General features: G+C 38.3%; 1 protein-coding gene across 1 annotated transcript; it reads left to right on the plus strand.

Annotated features, from left to right (window-relative positions):
- Positions 1 to 714: 714 nt before the first annotated feature.
- On the plus strand, positions 715 to 3,310 carry LOC103421201 (patatin-like protein 2). Its single transcript, XM_029106895.2, has 7 exons — positions 715 to 994; positions 1,130 to 1,311; positions 1,492 to 1,681; positions 1,781 to 1,942; positions 2,136 to 2,441; positions 2,596 to 2,768; positions 2,904 to 3,310. Exons 1-7 carry the CDS (start codon positions 842 to 844, stop codon positions 2,986 to 2,988), a joined length of 1,251 nt encoding a protein of 416 aa, XP_028962728.2. The 5' UTR covers positions 715 to 841; the 3' UTR covers positions 2,989 to 3,310.
- Positions 3,311 to 15,569: the final 12,259 nt, after the last annotated feature.

Raw genomic sequence — 15,569 nt, forward strand, 5'->3', positions numbered from 1 at the left:
CCTCTAATTAATATTATCCCAGAAATTATGTCCTGTTGAATTGGACATCATTCGGACATAAAAGTCGAGTAATGTGTGTTGAAAATTATAGTTAGTCATCTGGGGATGACTTTTTTTGCCACAATATTTGTTGCCGTTTAAGAGGCCACATGAAGTCTGACCAATTCTCGTAATTGACTCGGGTCAGGATTGTATGTAAATGCGTTTGCTCGAAAAACAATTCAGAACAATTAGGAGAAAATAAAATCAAGAAATTTTGTCATGTTGAAGATTAAGAATCAAACACCAATAATGCCAATTTTGTGTGCTTAAATAGTATCTCACGTAAGACTATTACCTGTTTGATTGAATTTTCTTTACCATTCATACATGTGAGAACAGAGCCTGTACTTAAGGTGCATGAAATCACCAACTTTATTCACCAAAACATGTTCATAGTGATTTGTTCATTTAATTGTTAATATCTTACTTGTATAATGTAAATAAGATTTAAAGTGGACTATTATTCTTGAAAGTGTAATTACCTAGAAGATTCAATTGATGCCTTCATTAACTAACCATATCCCCAAGAATGCAATAATTAATTTGAAAAGTCTGGATTAGGTCGAACTAAAACTTGTTTTGGATAAATACAAGTTTTGGGTCTAAGTTGGAGGGGAAAAGATCTCCATATAAGGCGTAGATAGGTACTCAAGGTTCCTACACTCAATTATCTTGTCATCACCCCATTCTTTAAGGTTCAAATTATTTGCTATCTGCATTTTTCTTCCAGTTCATAAATAGTACCTACTTACCGTTTCCTTCCTACGTACCCTTCCCTGTACCGAGTATCATTCATAATATGTCTTCTCTTTTTTCTCAAATGGAGAGAGCAAGATCATTTCTTCAGTCTCCCACTTATGGAAACCTCGTCACTGTTCTTAGCATTGACGGAGGTGGTATCCGAGGGATTATCCCCGGAACTATACTCAGCTTCCTGGAGTCTGAGCTTCAGGTATAACTATCAATTCAAACCCGTAATTTAACTTCAAATTAAAAAAATTTAAACGTCACTTTAATTTATCTCATGCAGAATATTATGCTTGCGCATTTTAACTAATCTTCACTTTAATTTGTTGGTCATATGCAGAAGCTGGATGGTGAAGGTGCAAGGCTAGCAGATTACTTTGATGTGATTGCAGGGACTAGCACAGGTGGCCTCGTGACTGCCATGCTTACTACTCCAGATGAACATGATCGTCCCTTGTTCTCTGCTAAAGATATTAACGCTTTCTATCTCGAACAATGCCCGAAAATCTTCCCCCAGGACAGGTACCTACTTAATTACAAACTTAACTTGAAATCTGTTTGAAAGGGACCTTGCATGTTCTTATAAGCTTATCATGAATACATACTACAAGTTTTGAAATCTTCTCTCTGTTTCTTTTCTTTCATATATTTCACATGTATATAGTGGCTAACAATCAGATATTTTTTTCTCTTGTACAACAGCGCTCCAGTATTTGGTAAGGCCGTGGATATGGTAAAAGCTATGACAGGACCGAAGTATGATGGGAAGTATCTACATAAGATAGTGAAGGAAAAATTAGGAGACAAACGATTGAACGACACATTGACTAACGTTGTAATCCCAACTTTTGATATAAAGCGGCTCCAACCAACCATCTTCTCCAGCTATGAGGTTGGTTAATTTTTTTATACTATTAGCTTGGAATAATTTTCTGAAAAGTTTGCTCTATCTCTACATATATTTATTTTGTATATATGTTGGTGATTTTAGGCCAAGAAGAACAGTAGCATAGATGCTTTACTCTCGGACATATGCATTGCAACTTCAGCAGCCCCAACTTATCTTCCAGCACATCATTTTGAAACAAAAACTTCCACTGGTGAAACAAGAGAATTCGATCTCATTGATGGTGGTGTCGCTGCTAATAACCCGGTATACATTAACACATAGTTGCCATAGGTAATATGGATAAATTTAATGTAAAGACCGTGGCTTGCCACCAGTTGTCTCCCTTTTTTTTAGAAAAAAAAAAACACCTATCTTTAATGTAAACATATCTATTCATGACAATATAATTACCAACTAGAACTACGGCTTCATCTAATAATATTTGTTCATTTATCAGGCTTTGGTTGCTATAGGCGAAGTGACGAGGGAAGTCCACCAGGGAAATTCCGACTTCAGCTTTTCCATGAGACCAACTGATTATGGTCGGTTCTTAGTTGTATCGTTGGGTACTGGTTCAGCAAAATGTGAGGAGAAGTACCATGCCAATGACGTAGCTAAATGGGGTCTTGTGGCATGGTTGAGCAGCGGAGGTTCTTGTCCACTGGTCGATGTATTTACACAAGCCAGTAGTGACATGATAGATTTTCACCTTGCCAATGTTTTCCATGCTCTTAACTGTGAGAAAAGTTATCTCCGAATTCAGGTATGGATACATCGATCCTTCTATATATGTTTGATATACTTACACTTTTGACAACATAACATACTTATATTGCTATATAAATCTAGATGGTATATAAATTCAAGCAACATTATATGTCGAAACATATTTACGCGAGCAAAACTTATGTTTGTAGGATGATACATTGGAGAAGACAGTGTCTTCAGTGGACATTGCTACGGAGGAAAACTTGAATAATCTTATAAAAGTCGGAGAGAAATTGCTGAAAAAGCCTGTTTCTAGGGTGAATTTGGATACCGGTGTATTTGAACCAACCCATCAATCTACAAATGAAGAGGCTCTCGTAAGGTATAATTTATCATCATTCACCAAATATCTCCACTATATACGTATTTTAGCATGATCATATGTTCATACTATTGATTAAACATTGCTGACTACTATTTGTTTTCTTAATTATTAATCAATCTATATGTGCTGCAGGATTGCTGGAATTCTGTCTAGGGAGAGGAAGGTCCGTGAAACGAGATCACCACATGGAAAGGGCGCCGTAACCAGCTCCAACTGATGATCACAACTCAGCCTGCTCTCTCTCACAAACACTTGTTATTCCCTTCAATAAAATTCTTTTTTTTGGAAAAATAGTTAATAAATACATTTTGTTGTGGTCTATTTTTATCTGACAAAGGGAGAGGGGCCGGCGGCACAGGAGAGAGGGAAGAGAGATGTGTGTTTGTAGAATTGTAGGGGAATGTGTGTTGTTATCTCTCCTATATTATGCCTTTATTTATAGTAGTAAAGGGAGATAATATATTCCTTCTTCTCCAAGTAATACAAGTTGTAATAGGAAAGGATAACTAGAATAAAATCTAATCTAGGATTTACACAATTATACTTAAACTAGGAATGTTCATAACACTCCCCCTTGAGTGTGTAAATACTCAAGGTAGATTCAGCATCATGTAGAAGTTGAGGAAGTCGACTCGTCGGCACTGATTCCAAGGAACAACGCTTATTCTCAATAAGGTAGGAACTTGCATAAGTAGTAAGTCTCACTAAAAAACCCTAAGGCTATGGCAAAAACCCGAGTAAGGACAAAATCCATAATCTAAGGAAAAATGTATGAGAAATGCAAAGTCAAAAGAAACGTCTACATGACGTCATCAGGGATATGACCAGCCCAAGGTGGGTGCCTCGTTAAAACCTAGTTAGGTAGCAAAAACCCATTGGGAAAAATGCTCCTAATCGTAGGGAAAAATAGTACATTAAGATCAAGCAAGTATCTACAGGATACTCCCCCTGAGTTTGACATAATTCCAAAGAGAAATAACAAAGTTACAACTCAAAAAGTTTACACATACCAATTCCATGAACAAGTTTCTGAAACCTCGCCTTCGGCAGTGATTTGGTGAAGAGGTTGGCCAGATTGTCTTGTGAACGGATTTGCGTGACTTCAATCTTCTGATGCTCTTGTTGTTGATGTGTAAAGAAAAACTTCGGCGCAATGTGCTTGGTGTTGTCTCCTTTGATTTAACCTTTCTTGAGTTGTTCGATGCAAGCTGCGTTGTCCTAAAAAATCATCGTCAGGGCATTAACGACGAGATGAAGATCGTAGAAGCTTCGAATATGGCCCACTACTGCTCTCAACCAAAAGCATTCCCTAGTTGCTTCATGTAAGGCGAGAATTTCATCATGGTTAGACGAAGTGGCAACTAAGGTCTATTTAGTTGACCACCAAGAGATTGCGGTGCCTCAAACAATAAAGACATAACTCGTTTGAGAACGCGCCTTGTGCGGATCGGATAAGTATCCAGCGTCGGCATAACCAACAAGGCGAGAATCAACCCGATGAGCATAGAGTGTGGCATCACTCGAGGATTCGTAGGGATAGAACAAGCCCAAATCCGTAATACCCTTAACGTAACGGAAGATGCCTTTCACGCCACTCCAGTGTCTGCGTGTTGGTGCATTGCTGTATCTTGCCAAAAGATTAACAACGAAGGAGATATCGGGTCTAGTGCATTGAGCTAAGTACAATAAAGCGCCTATCGCACTTAGATAAGGAACTTCAGGCTCCAAAATCTCTTCATTATCTTCCTTCGGACGGAAGGGATCTGGTTTTGCATCTAACGTATGAACGACCATAGGAGTACTCAAAGACTTCGCTTTATCCTCATTAAAACGGCGCAACACCTTCTGGGTGTAGTTTGATTGATGTACTAGGATTCCATTCGAACAATGCTCTATCTTGAGACCGGGACAATATCGAGTCTTACCTAAATCTTTCATCTCAAATTCCGACTTCAGGTGCGAAGCAGTTCTCGCGAGCACTTCATGAGTTCCGATGATATTCATGTCATCAACATATACTGCAACAATCGTAAATCCGGAATGTGACTTCTTAATGAACACACAAGGGCATAGTTCGTTGTTCACATATCCCTGACTAGTCAAATACTCACTCAGACGGTTATACCACATTCTTCCGGATTGTTTCAAACCGTAGAGTGAACGCCGCAACCGAATTAAGAGCATGTTCCAGGGTTTAGAAATATTTGAACCAGTCAATGTAAGTCCTTCGGGAACTTTCATATAAATTTCCGTATCAAGATCCCCATAGAGATACGCGGTTACTACGTCCATCAGCTGCATATCCAGTTTTTCAGAAACTACCAAACTGATAAGGTAGCGAAAAGTAATCACATCCATAACGGGTGAGTAAGTTTCGTCATAGTCAATCCCGGGGCATTGCGAGAAACCTTGTGCTACAAGACGAGCTTTGTAACGCACAATCTCGTTCTTCTCATTACACTTCTGAACGAAAACCCACTTGTAGCCAACAGACTTTACATGTGGAAGAGTAGGAACTACAGGTCCAAACACCTTATGTTTCGTAAGTGAATCGAGTTCGACTTGGATTGCTTGTTTCCAGTTTAACCAATCGACTCTACGTCGACATTCATCAACGGAATGCGGTTCAATGTCATTGCTCAACATGATCTTAGTAGCTACTGCAAATGTTAATGCATTGTCGACAATCATCTCATTTCTATGCCACACATCATCTAAGCTAGCATAATAGACCGAAATCTCACGATTCTCAGGAGGAGGATTCATCTCTTCAAGGACGCTTCCGTAATCTAGAATTTCCTCATGAGTTGGGTAGAATGAGTAAGCAATAGTCGGATTCACGGTAAGCTATTTAGGACCTTGTGTCGTGGTTTTCCTCTTCCGGGGGTGTGAATCCTTTGAACCAAGGGGTCTGCCATGCTTTTGTGTAGGAGCAGATGATTGGCTAGCCGCTAATGTACATGGATCACTAGAATTGGCGTCTCGGGTTTCTAGAAGGGCAGTCCGTCATACATTTGGTACATCCATCTTTGCAGGCGTATTCGCAGCTGAAATATGTGATCTTGTCACGCGCGCTAGATCGGTGAAAGCATCTCGCATGCTCTGAGCTATGCTCTGGAGATCTAATATGCGTTGCACTTTAGCTTCGGACTGAGCGGTGCGAGGATCTAAATGAGACAAAGTGGGAGTCGTCCACGATAATTCACGTCGTTCATTAGGAACGTTGACATTCTTATCTCCCTCTAACGACGGGAAGATTGTCTCATAGAAGTGACAATCCATGAAACGAGCAATAAATAGATCGTCTGTCAAAGGTTCTAAGTAACGAATAATCGAAGGAGAATCATATCCGACATAGATTCTCATCCTTCGTTGAGGCCCTATTTTGTATGTAAGGGCAGCGAGATCGGCACATATACCGCACAACCAAAGACGCGGAGATGCGATATGTCAGGTTCGCATCCGGTGACCAACTGAAGGGCACTAAATGGTTGTGTCGCAACAGGCCTCAGGCGGACCAACTTTGCTGCGCGCAATATTGCATGGCCCCAAGCAGCAATCGAGAGCTTGGTACGTATGACCAACGATCGAGCAATCATTTGTAAGCGCTTAATGAAAGCCTCTGCTAGGCCATTCTGGGTGTGAACATGGGGTGCAAGATGTTCAACTTTAACCTCAACCGACATGCAATAGTCATCAAAAGTTTTAGATGTGAATTCTCCAGCATTATCCAATCGAATAGATTTGATCGGATAATCAGGGTGGTGAACCCTGAGCTTGATAACTTGAGCCAACAGTTTGGAGAATGCAGAGTTCCTTGTGGACAACAAGCACACGTGTGACCCACGTGTGGAAGCGTTAACCAAAACCATAAAATATCTAAATGGTTCGTATGGAGGTTGAATCGGTCCACAACTGTCCCCCTGAATCTGTTGTAGAAAAATGGGAGGATTCGAACGAATCTTGTCATAAGAAGGCTTAGTAATAAGCTTTCCCATATAACATGTTTGACATGCAATTTCATGGATCGAACCTAAGCTTTGGGTTAGTGGATGCCCGTGTGAAGATTCGAGGATACGGCGCATCGCTATTTGTCCAGGATGTCCCAAATGATCATGCCAAAATGTAATTTCATGCGCGGTCCCTGTGGTAGGGCCGACCACATAGTGGCATTCTATGGGGCGTATGGTCGTAGTATACAGACCACTCGAGATACGCTCCATCTTCTCGAGAATACGCTTCTGGCCATATTCGTAGGAAGTTATGCACATAAATTCAACTCCGTTTTCTACGTGGGTTTCAGCGTGGTAATTGTTATCTCTAGTGTCCTTGAAACTGAGTAATGTTCTTCTGGAACGTGGAGAATAGAGTGCCTCAGCAATGGTCAAGATTGTACAATTGGACAACATTATACGTGCCTTACCTTATCCTTCTATCAGGTTGGATGGGCCTGAGAAGGTTGTCAGAGGTGCATTCTTAGGTATGAAGTTAGTGAATGTGTTCACGCAAAACAGTGTGCGTGGTTGCACTATTTGCCAGACAACTAACTTTCCCACTAATCATACCTAGAATGAAAAATTAATTTGAATCGGTCACATGCATAAAAGTTTATAAAAACAAATACCAATTCAAAATAATTTCATTTATTCAAGGATTAAAACTTAATATCCAAAACAAATCGCCAACGAATAATCCAAAAACATAAAGGAAAATTGTTCAAAATCAACCAAAAACAAGGGGGGGTTTGGCCACTAGGTGGAATTCGGCCCTAATGGTCTTATTTTAACTAAAAATAAGTCTATGTCTAAGATTCTAATCTTCCATAGGGGTGGTATCCTCCTGAAAGTCAGAAACCTCCATTTTTGTAGTCTCTGGTTCATCCACTTGCGTGAAGTTTGATTCAATCTTCTTACGACGAGAATGATATTCATCTACAACCTTCTTGGGAGCTCGGCAAACACGGGACCAATGGTCCTTTGAACCACAACGATAGTACATATCGTCATCTATGGTTGTGGGTGCTTTGCCCTTATTCTTGAAGTTTGGGGCCTTGGGAGCGAGATTTGGGCGCTTCTGGCTTTGTTTCCTCCCTTGGATGGGCCTTGGCTCTGTTGACCTTTGTGGGATGGCTTATGGTCGCCCCTACCACACCTCTTTTGGTTTGTTGGGTGCTGATTAGTGCTATAATGTGCTTTAGGCACAGCAGTAGCCCTAGTAGGTCGAGCTTGATGATTCTTCATCAACAGCTGGTTCTGCTTTTCAGCAAGAAGTAAAACAGAGATTAAATCCGAGAACTTGGTGAACTTCTGAGCTCTATATTGTTACTGCAAGACAATATTAGAGGCAGAGAAGGTCGAGTAGGTCTTCTCCAAGAGATCCTCTTTAGTCAAAGTTTCATTGCAAAACTTGAGAAGTGATCGGATTCGACAAACTTCAGAATTATATTCATTCACAGACTTAAAGTCTTGGAAGCGCAAGTGCTACTAGTCGTGTCTTGCTTCAGGCAAGAATATGTTCTTTTAGTGATCGAAACGATCAGCCAAAGCGACCCATAATGCACGTGGATCCTCCTCAGCAAGGTACTCAGTTTGCAAAACGTCATGGATATGTCTTCGGATGAAGATCATAGCAGTGGCTTTTTCAGCTTCGCCAACAGGTTTATCTATTGCTTTTTCAAAAGCAGGACGCAAGTTCGTTACAGTGAGGTAGAGCTTCACATCTTGAACCCACTTGAGGTAGTTCCTTCCAGAGACCTCCAAAGCGGTGAAGTCGAGTTTGTTCAAATTCGACATGTTCCTATCACAAAATAGATGGACAATATGTGGTTAGGGTAATGGAGAAAAATCAATCCATTCACATATGAGTAGAACATACAGGTTCTAATAAACATGTATTGGTTGGATTTTGCATGAAAAACTTCGGGTTTTCATGGGTGATATGTTGAAGTGAAAACTTCAGGTTTTCAAACAAGGCATGTTTATAAGAAACTTCAGGTTTCAAAGTAATTATGAACTTCAGGTTCATATATTTCTGCAGGCAAACACAAATATATATGCAAACAAATATGCAACAAGTATATGCAAAAGTATTGTATAATTATAATTGAATTAATTATTTGGACGTTGGGCCAAATTAAAAATGTGGGTGAAAAAATATAAAAACCCAAATTATTTAAAGATATTAAATAATAAAATCTCGGGGGCCTAAAGTATGGGCAAAGCCCACGGGTGGCTCATGGGTGAGCTGCAGGCTCACGGGGAGACATGGCAAGAGAAATGGGCTGCTGTAGGCAGCAAAAAAAATTTCCTTTTTTTTTCGAGCTGGGCCGCTGCAGGCGAGCCTAGAAAAACAAAAAATTTCCTTTTTTTTCATCAGGCCAAGAAGAAAATGGGCCAAATGGATGGGCTGCAATCTGGGAGCCCAGATGGCAAGGCTTCAAGCAGAACACCAAAGCCCGGAGGGCTGGTGTTTGTGATCGTGTCCATCTAAGCCCTAATGGGATCGGGTCTGAACCAAAACCACCCCAGCGTGTGCTGGGTGTGTATCACCGGGGAAGAACACCGGTTTTGATCGACGGCGCCACTGCAGGTGGTCGTGTCGGGGTTGTTGGGGCTCGAAGTGAGTCCCGGTTGTTATGGACAACCACGGAGATAAAAGAATCTGAACGTTTCAACAACTATAAAACCCTAAAAATTGAAATCGAATTTTTGAGAAAATTCCGACTAGATTCCAGTGAATCTCGATTGAATTGCCAACATGGGACGACTTCAGGTCGTCGGGAATATGAACCAAAGGTTTAGGGTTGTGGCTGCAGGCCATGCCATGGTCGGGGACACCATGAAAGGTGTCGGATTTTTGGGTTTAGGGTTTTGGAGCTTCTGCTCCGTGGGTTTTCTGGAGAAGATGAGAGCTGCAGGCTCTTGGTTTAGCGTGGAGACCCCATCTGCAGGATGGTGGTCATGGGTTCGAAAGAACCCTAGGTCCCAATTGCAAAAAATTTCTCTTTTTTTTCATTAATTCAATTAGATGCATATATAATTCAATGAATCACATATTTACTTTGATGCATATGCAAATAATAGTTTCAATGCATGTACATATGTAAGATTCAATTCATGAAAAATATCAAATTCACATAATTGCAGCAATTTTGGTTATGAGGCATACACAATTTATGTAGAATCTAAAATACGTTAAATGTAAAGTTTGGTCATGCATCATGATGAATGTTCATGCTATCAGGGCTTGCAAAATATCGCGTTAAAAGCCGTTGTTTTGAAAGAACTTGATTGTGTGATGATATGGATGAGGGGCCAACGACACCGGAGAGAGGGAAGAGAGATGTGTGTTTGTAGAATTGTAGGGGAATGTGTGTTGTTATCCCTCCTACATTGTGCCTTTATTTATAGTAGTAAAGGGAGAGAAGATATTCCTTATTCTCCAAGTAATACAAGTTGTAATAGGAAAGGATAACTAGAATAAAATCTAATCTAGGATTCAAACAATCATACTTAAACTAGGAATGTTCACAACACATTTTTAGTTTTAAAAAAATAACGCTATATAGAAAAATAATTAACCATACGGTGAAATTAGTGCTAATTAAATTACTCTTGTGGTTCAGTGCTGAAATTCATTATTTTCTCTCCCAATAAAGACCACTCAACTTGTTGGTTTTGATTATTTTTCATCTTGTAATTCTTTATTTGATTATTTTTTTTATCTTTTAATTCTTTATTTGATTATTTTTTTCATATATAACCAAATTATGCAAAAAAGATTAATTAACTATCCCGATATTGCCAACTGACTAAAGTTTGAGCAGTTCCGACCAAAATATATAATTTTTCCATTTTGTTTCAGCCTTCTGTGTTTTTATTTCATTCGTTTGGTTGCTTGCTGGTACGAAAAATCAATCTTTAAAATCAATTCTTTGATGGGTCTATGAGAAACAAATTCAATCACGAAATGGAGTCAATCATTAGGTTATCGTTTCGCACATTCGGAAGAAAACTATTCCAACACAAAAAAAATTTAAAAGAATAATCTAATAAGATGGATCATTTGCCCCCGACTTGACTTTATTACAACAATTTAAATATCAATCACATTAATTACAAAAACAAAAGAGTCATGAATTTTTATCCAAAAGACAAAAACAAAAAAATCATGGCTAGTTTGGTCATAGACACATAGCTAGGGCCATATATCAGTTAGGATTTGCAGCATGTCCAACGGGTGACCTTGCAAGGCGAAGCCACTTCTCTTCAGATAATAGTCTTGCAAACCTGCAGAATCACAAGTTACAACTTTCTGTTACTACTAAAATTCTACCTCAGAAATTATGGAAATTTATATCTGGTTTTGGTAATTGATATGGTGTACCTAGTTAGAGCCTCTTCATTGGACTCGTGTTTACAAGGCTCGACCCTGCCAGTCTCCAAATTAACCCTACAAACTGGTTTTTTAAAAAGGCCTTCACCCACTTTGAGAAGATCATCCAAATTCTTCTTATCGGCTGTCCACAGAAGATACTTATCCTGTTAATGTGTCATCCTGCATTTTTATTTATTCCATTCAATTGTCTTATTACAATTAATATACATATATATTCCATGCATAGTATTAAGTCGGTAACTCAGATTAGAACCTGTTTTAGAGAAACAATTGAATTTTTAATAGAATTTTAAACATATTTGTATCAGAAACACTTCTAATAAAAGTGCTTTCTGAGCAAAACTATTCTTACGAATGAGATTTCAAATGAGCCTTAACATAATGTTTTTTTGTATCAGTTTCATTGATAATCAAGGTAGTTAAATAGTAAATGTAATCTCTATGTGCAGGATTATATTTCTCATATTTTTATGAGAAGTTGTTGACTGTTTGGCATGGTGTTGATCACCCGGAGTTCATTGGTGAGGGGCGTGCTCTATTTATTTTAGGGAAATTTTATTTAAACCCATGCAACTTCTTTTTACACCCAACTTAAAATTTTAAATGTTAACTTTCTATTTTACCCTATTGTATAATTACTATTAAGTACAAAATGAAATTAATAATAAAACTCAAATTTATCAATAAACCCGAACACTATAATTAAACCCTACGATCATTCTTTGTTTATCCTACGTTCATTCTAGCTAAAACCATAATAACTCTCATAAAGAAAAATAAGTTTTTCTAGATGGATGGTGATTTTGAAGGTTTGAATCCTCCAACCAAGGTATGACTCAATTTATGAATTTTTTATTCGTTCAATTTCAATTTTTTAGAGTTTAGAAGATGAGTATTTTGGTTATAATTTTTTTTTCAATCAAAATTTCAATCAATCATTCATAGTTTGTTTATCTTTTTGCAACAGTAAATTGATGCAATCGGTTTCCCACTACACCCCAAAAATCTTACTGATATTGCAAGAACCTTGAATTCCGTTTGGTTCTTATGTTCCACCACTCTTGCTACCTTATTGCTGCTCTTTTCTGCCTCCTCCATCACAATGCCAAGCTTCACGAGAGCCTCTCGTTCTGCACACCTTGCAGCTTCTACTTCCGCCTCTACCTCATTGTTAACTTTACTTTGGCTTTTGTTGATTTCCAACCTGAGTGTTTCATACTCTGCAGTTTTGTTTCCTTGTCCATCAAATGAGCCTTTAAATCCGTAACATGGTTCTTTCAATTCCTTTTCCAATTCATACTCTCTCTGGCATAACAGGCTTTTTTCAAGCTTTGAATTGAGCCCCTTGTTTATTGAAATTAGCTAGTGTCTTGGACGAATGCGCCTCATAAGCACAAGTTACTTAAACCAAATTCATTCAATTTACAGAGGTGTAAAATTATCCCAAGAATTTTTCACTCCGCCAGGGCGACTTTCTTCCACAGCAATAACCGAAGGCATTAACTTCCCAAAGATATTTGTTAGCAAATGCAAATTAATGAGCGATTTGGGGGAGGGATTAGAGTAGTGGACACCCGAAAATGTTGTACAAGCATCATGAAGCATTTCTCGTGCATCAGTGACCAGGAGATACTGGGGCAGCTTCAATGGGTGTAAAAATAAATCCACATATTGAATTGGGTTTATGGGGGTATATTAGGTATTAAATTTGGGTTTAAAGATATATTAATAGTTTAGTTAAAAATTAAATGGGTGGAAAGAGTAAGTTGGGTGTAAAAAGAGGTTGCATGGATTTAAATAAAATTTTCCTTTATTTTAATAAGAATATGGGGAGTGGTGTGCTCTCAAAAAGTGCAGGACCCTTTGCCTTTGGGTTTAGGGGAGGAGATAATCTCTCTTAATACTCTTTTTTTTTTTTTCCTTTTTCTTTCTCTATTTTTTATTGACCATGTCAGCAGTGCCACCTAGGTAATAGTTGATTAAGACATAAGTCGGTGTAATTGAGATGTAGTATAAAAACAGATTTCCCTCTCATTGTATTAGTAAGAAAGTTGGCTATGTTGTAAGGAAATAGTTATCAAATACACAAAGCTTCTCTCTTCCTTCTTCTTCCTTAAGGTTCTACTTTTGGGATTTTCTGATTTTTATAGATTTGTATAGCTTAATTCATAGTGTTGTCATAGTATCAAGAGCCAGTCTCGCTCGTGCGGTAGTCCTGTTTCTGGGTTTTTCGCTCACGTATTGCTGCTCTGCGTGCTGATTGAGGTGATTACGTTCTTGAATTTTTCTTCTGTTCAAAGTTGATTGGAAGATTTTTCTTTAGAAATTGATATTACATTGAAGGCCGATGCCATATGAGAATGTTATATGAAGAATATATGATGATTTGTTTGAAGGCTAATGCCAGAATTCTTGATTTTGTGAAGATTATGTTGATTCTTGAAGGCCAATGCCAAAGTTGAGATTTTCTTTGATTCTTGCATAGTTTCTCTGTATTGTGTTGGTAGTTGATTTGTTTACTTGATTGTAGTGTTCGATTTGTGCGATTTCTCATCTGGATTTTTCTTGCCACCTCATTTGAGATCTGGGTTTTTCTGGATTGTAAACTGTTTGAGTATTTCTACAAGTTAATTGCGGTTATCAAAGATGACTTATGTGAAAATTGAAAGTCTACTGGGAATGATTACCGTCAAATTGAATGATAATAACTTCATCAAATGGAGTTATCAATTCTGTTATGTTCTTTGTGGTTATGATCTTCTTGATCATTTCACGAGAAAGTCTGTTTGTCCTCCAAAATTCGCTCTTTCTCCTAAGCTGGGTGTTACCAAGGAGATTAATGATTCATACAAAGAGTGGGTTAAGACTGACATGGCTTTGTTGAGTCTTCTAATTGCCACATTAAGTGATGATGCAATTGAACATGTTGTTGGTTGTAAAACTGCTATGAAAGCTTGGAATGCATTACATGATAGATATATATCAGTTTCTAAAGCTAACATCAATCATTTGAAGGTTGAATTACATACTATGCAAAAAGGGGGAGATACAGTTGATAAATATCTTTTGCGGTTGAAAGCTATTAAGGATAAGTTACAAGCTGCTGGAGAAAAAGTAACTGATAATGATCTAATTATTGTTGCTTTTACTGAATTACCATCTGATTATGATGTGATTAAAACTGTCATTTTAGCTAGAGACTCACCAATCACTCTTAAGAAGTTTCGAGCACAGTTAATAGGGGCAGAAAAGACTATTGAAACTAGAGTGCAAACTTTAGTTTAGAATATGGTTGCAATGTATGTTAATGCCCTTCTCCACATGGTAAGGCTGTGAATGCTTCTGGTTTCTCTAATTCTTCTAGTAGCAGTTCTCAACCTCCGTTTTCACAGCCTTATGATAACACATTTCCTAGTTCTGGTTCTTCTTCCATGTCTTTGCCACAACAACCTTTTGTTGGTGGTGCTCAAACTTATAATGGTGGAAATTCATCTAATGGTAATCATTTTCAGTTTAATGGTAGTTCTAATGGAGGAAGGCCTTTTCATGGTAACAATTACAGACCTCGAGGCAATGGAGGTTATAAACCAAGGTTTAATGGGTCCAGAAATGGTAATACTTGGCAACCTTGGTAGGGTAATTCTTCAAATAGATTTGAACAAATTCCTGAATGTCAAATCTGTTCAAGGAAGGGTCATGTGGCTATCACTTGTTTGTATTGAAATGATGGTACTACCAATCAATATCCTCAAAAGTGTCAAATCTGTGGAAAGCGTGAACATCAAGGCAATTATGCTTATCAAGGGTCTCAACCTCCTGGTTCATTATTTGCAAATTATGCCTATCAAGGGTTTAATGTGCCTCCACCACAGTTTCCTTATTCACCTGATTTGACCATGTCTCATTCACCACAATTTCATGTGTCTGTTCATTCACATCCATATGGTTCTACACAACACTTTTCTTCTCCTGTTGGTTTTCAAGCTATGAGTACACCGATCACCCATGCAGATGCATTTGGAGAATCTTGGATTGTTGACACTGGGGCTTTTCATCACATGACTCCATATATCACTGTTCTCGATAGGGCTACACTTTATGAGGGTATTGAGAAGATCATTGTTGGAAATGGTGAAGGTTTGAAAGTTCAAAATATTGGCAATGGGGTTTTACACACACAGTCACATGATTTACATCTTAAAGAGATTTTACATGTTCCCATGTTAACTGTTAATCTTTTGTCTGTTAAAAAGTTGTGTAAAGACAATCATAGTTGGTTTATTTGTGATGATATTCAATTCTTTGTGCAGGACAAGGCAACAGGGGCAATCCTCCACCATGGAAAAAGTAGCAAAAATGAGTTGTTCAAGATTCATGTGCATATTTTTCCTACATTACTGG

This window comes from Malus domestica, chromosome 08, assembly GCF_042453785.1.
Source record: "Malus domestica chromosome 08, GDT2T_hap1".
Taxonomy (NCBI): domain Eukaryota; kingdom Viridiplantae; phylum Streptophyta; class Magnoliopsida; order Rosales; family Rosaceae; genus Malus; species Malus domestica.

Bases quoted from the DNA above. Each gene is read 5' to 3' on its own strand.
- LOC103421201 (XM_029106895.2), top strand. From the start codon at position 842: ATGTCTTCTCTTTTTTCTCAAATGGAGAGAGCAAGATCATTTCTTCAG. The intron at 1,312-1,491 runs GTACCTACTTAA...CTTGTACAACAG, and splicing joins AAAATCTTCCCCCAGGACAG to CGCTCCAGTATTTGGTAAGG. The intron at 1,682-1,780 runs GTTGGTTAATTT...TGGTGATTTTAG, and splicing joins CCATCTTCTCCAGCTATGAG to GCCAAGAAGAACAGTAGCAT.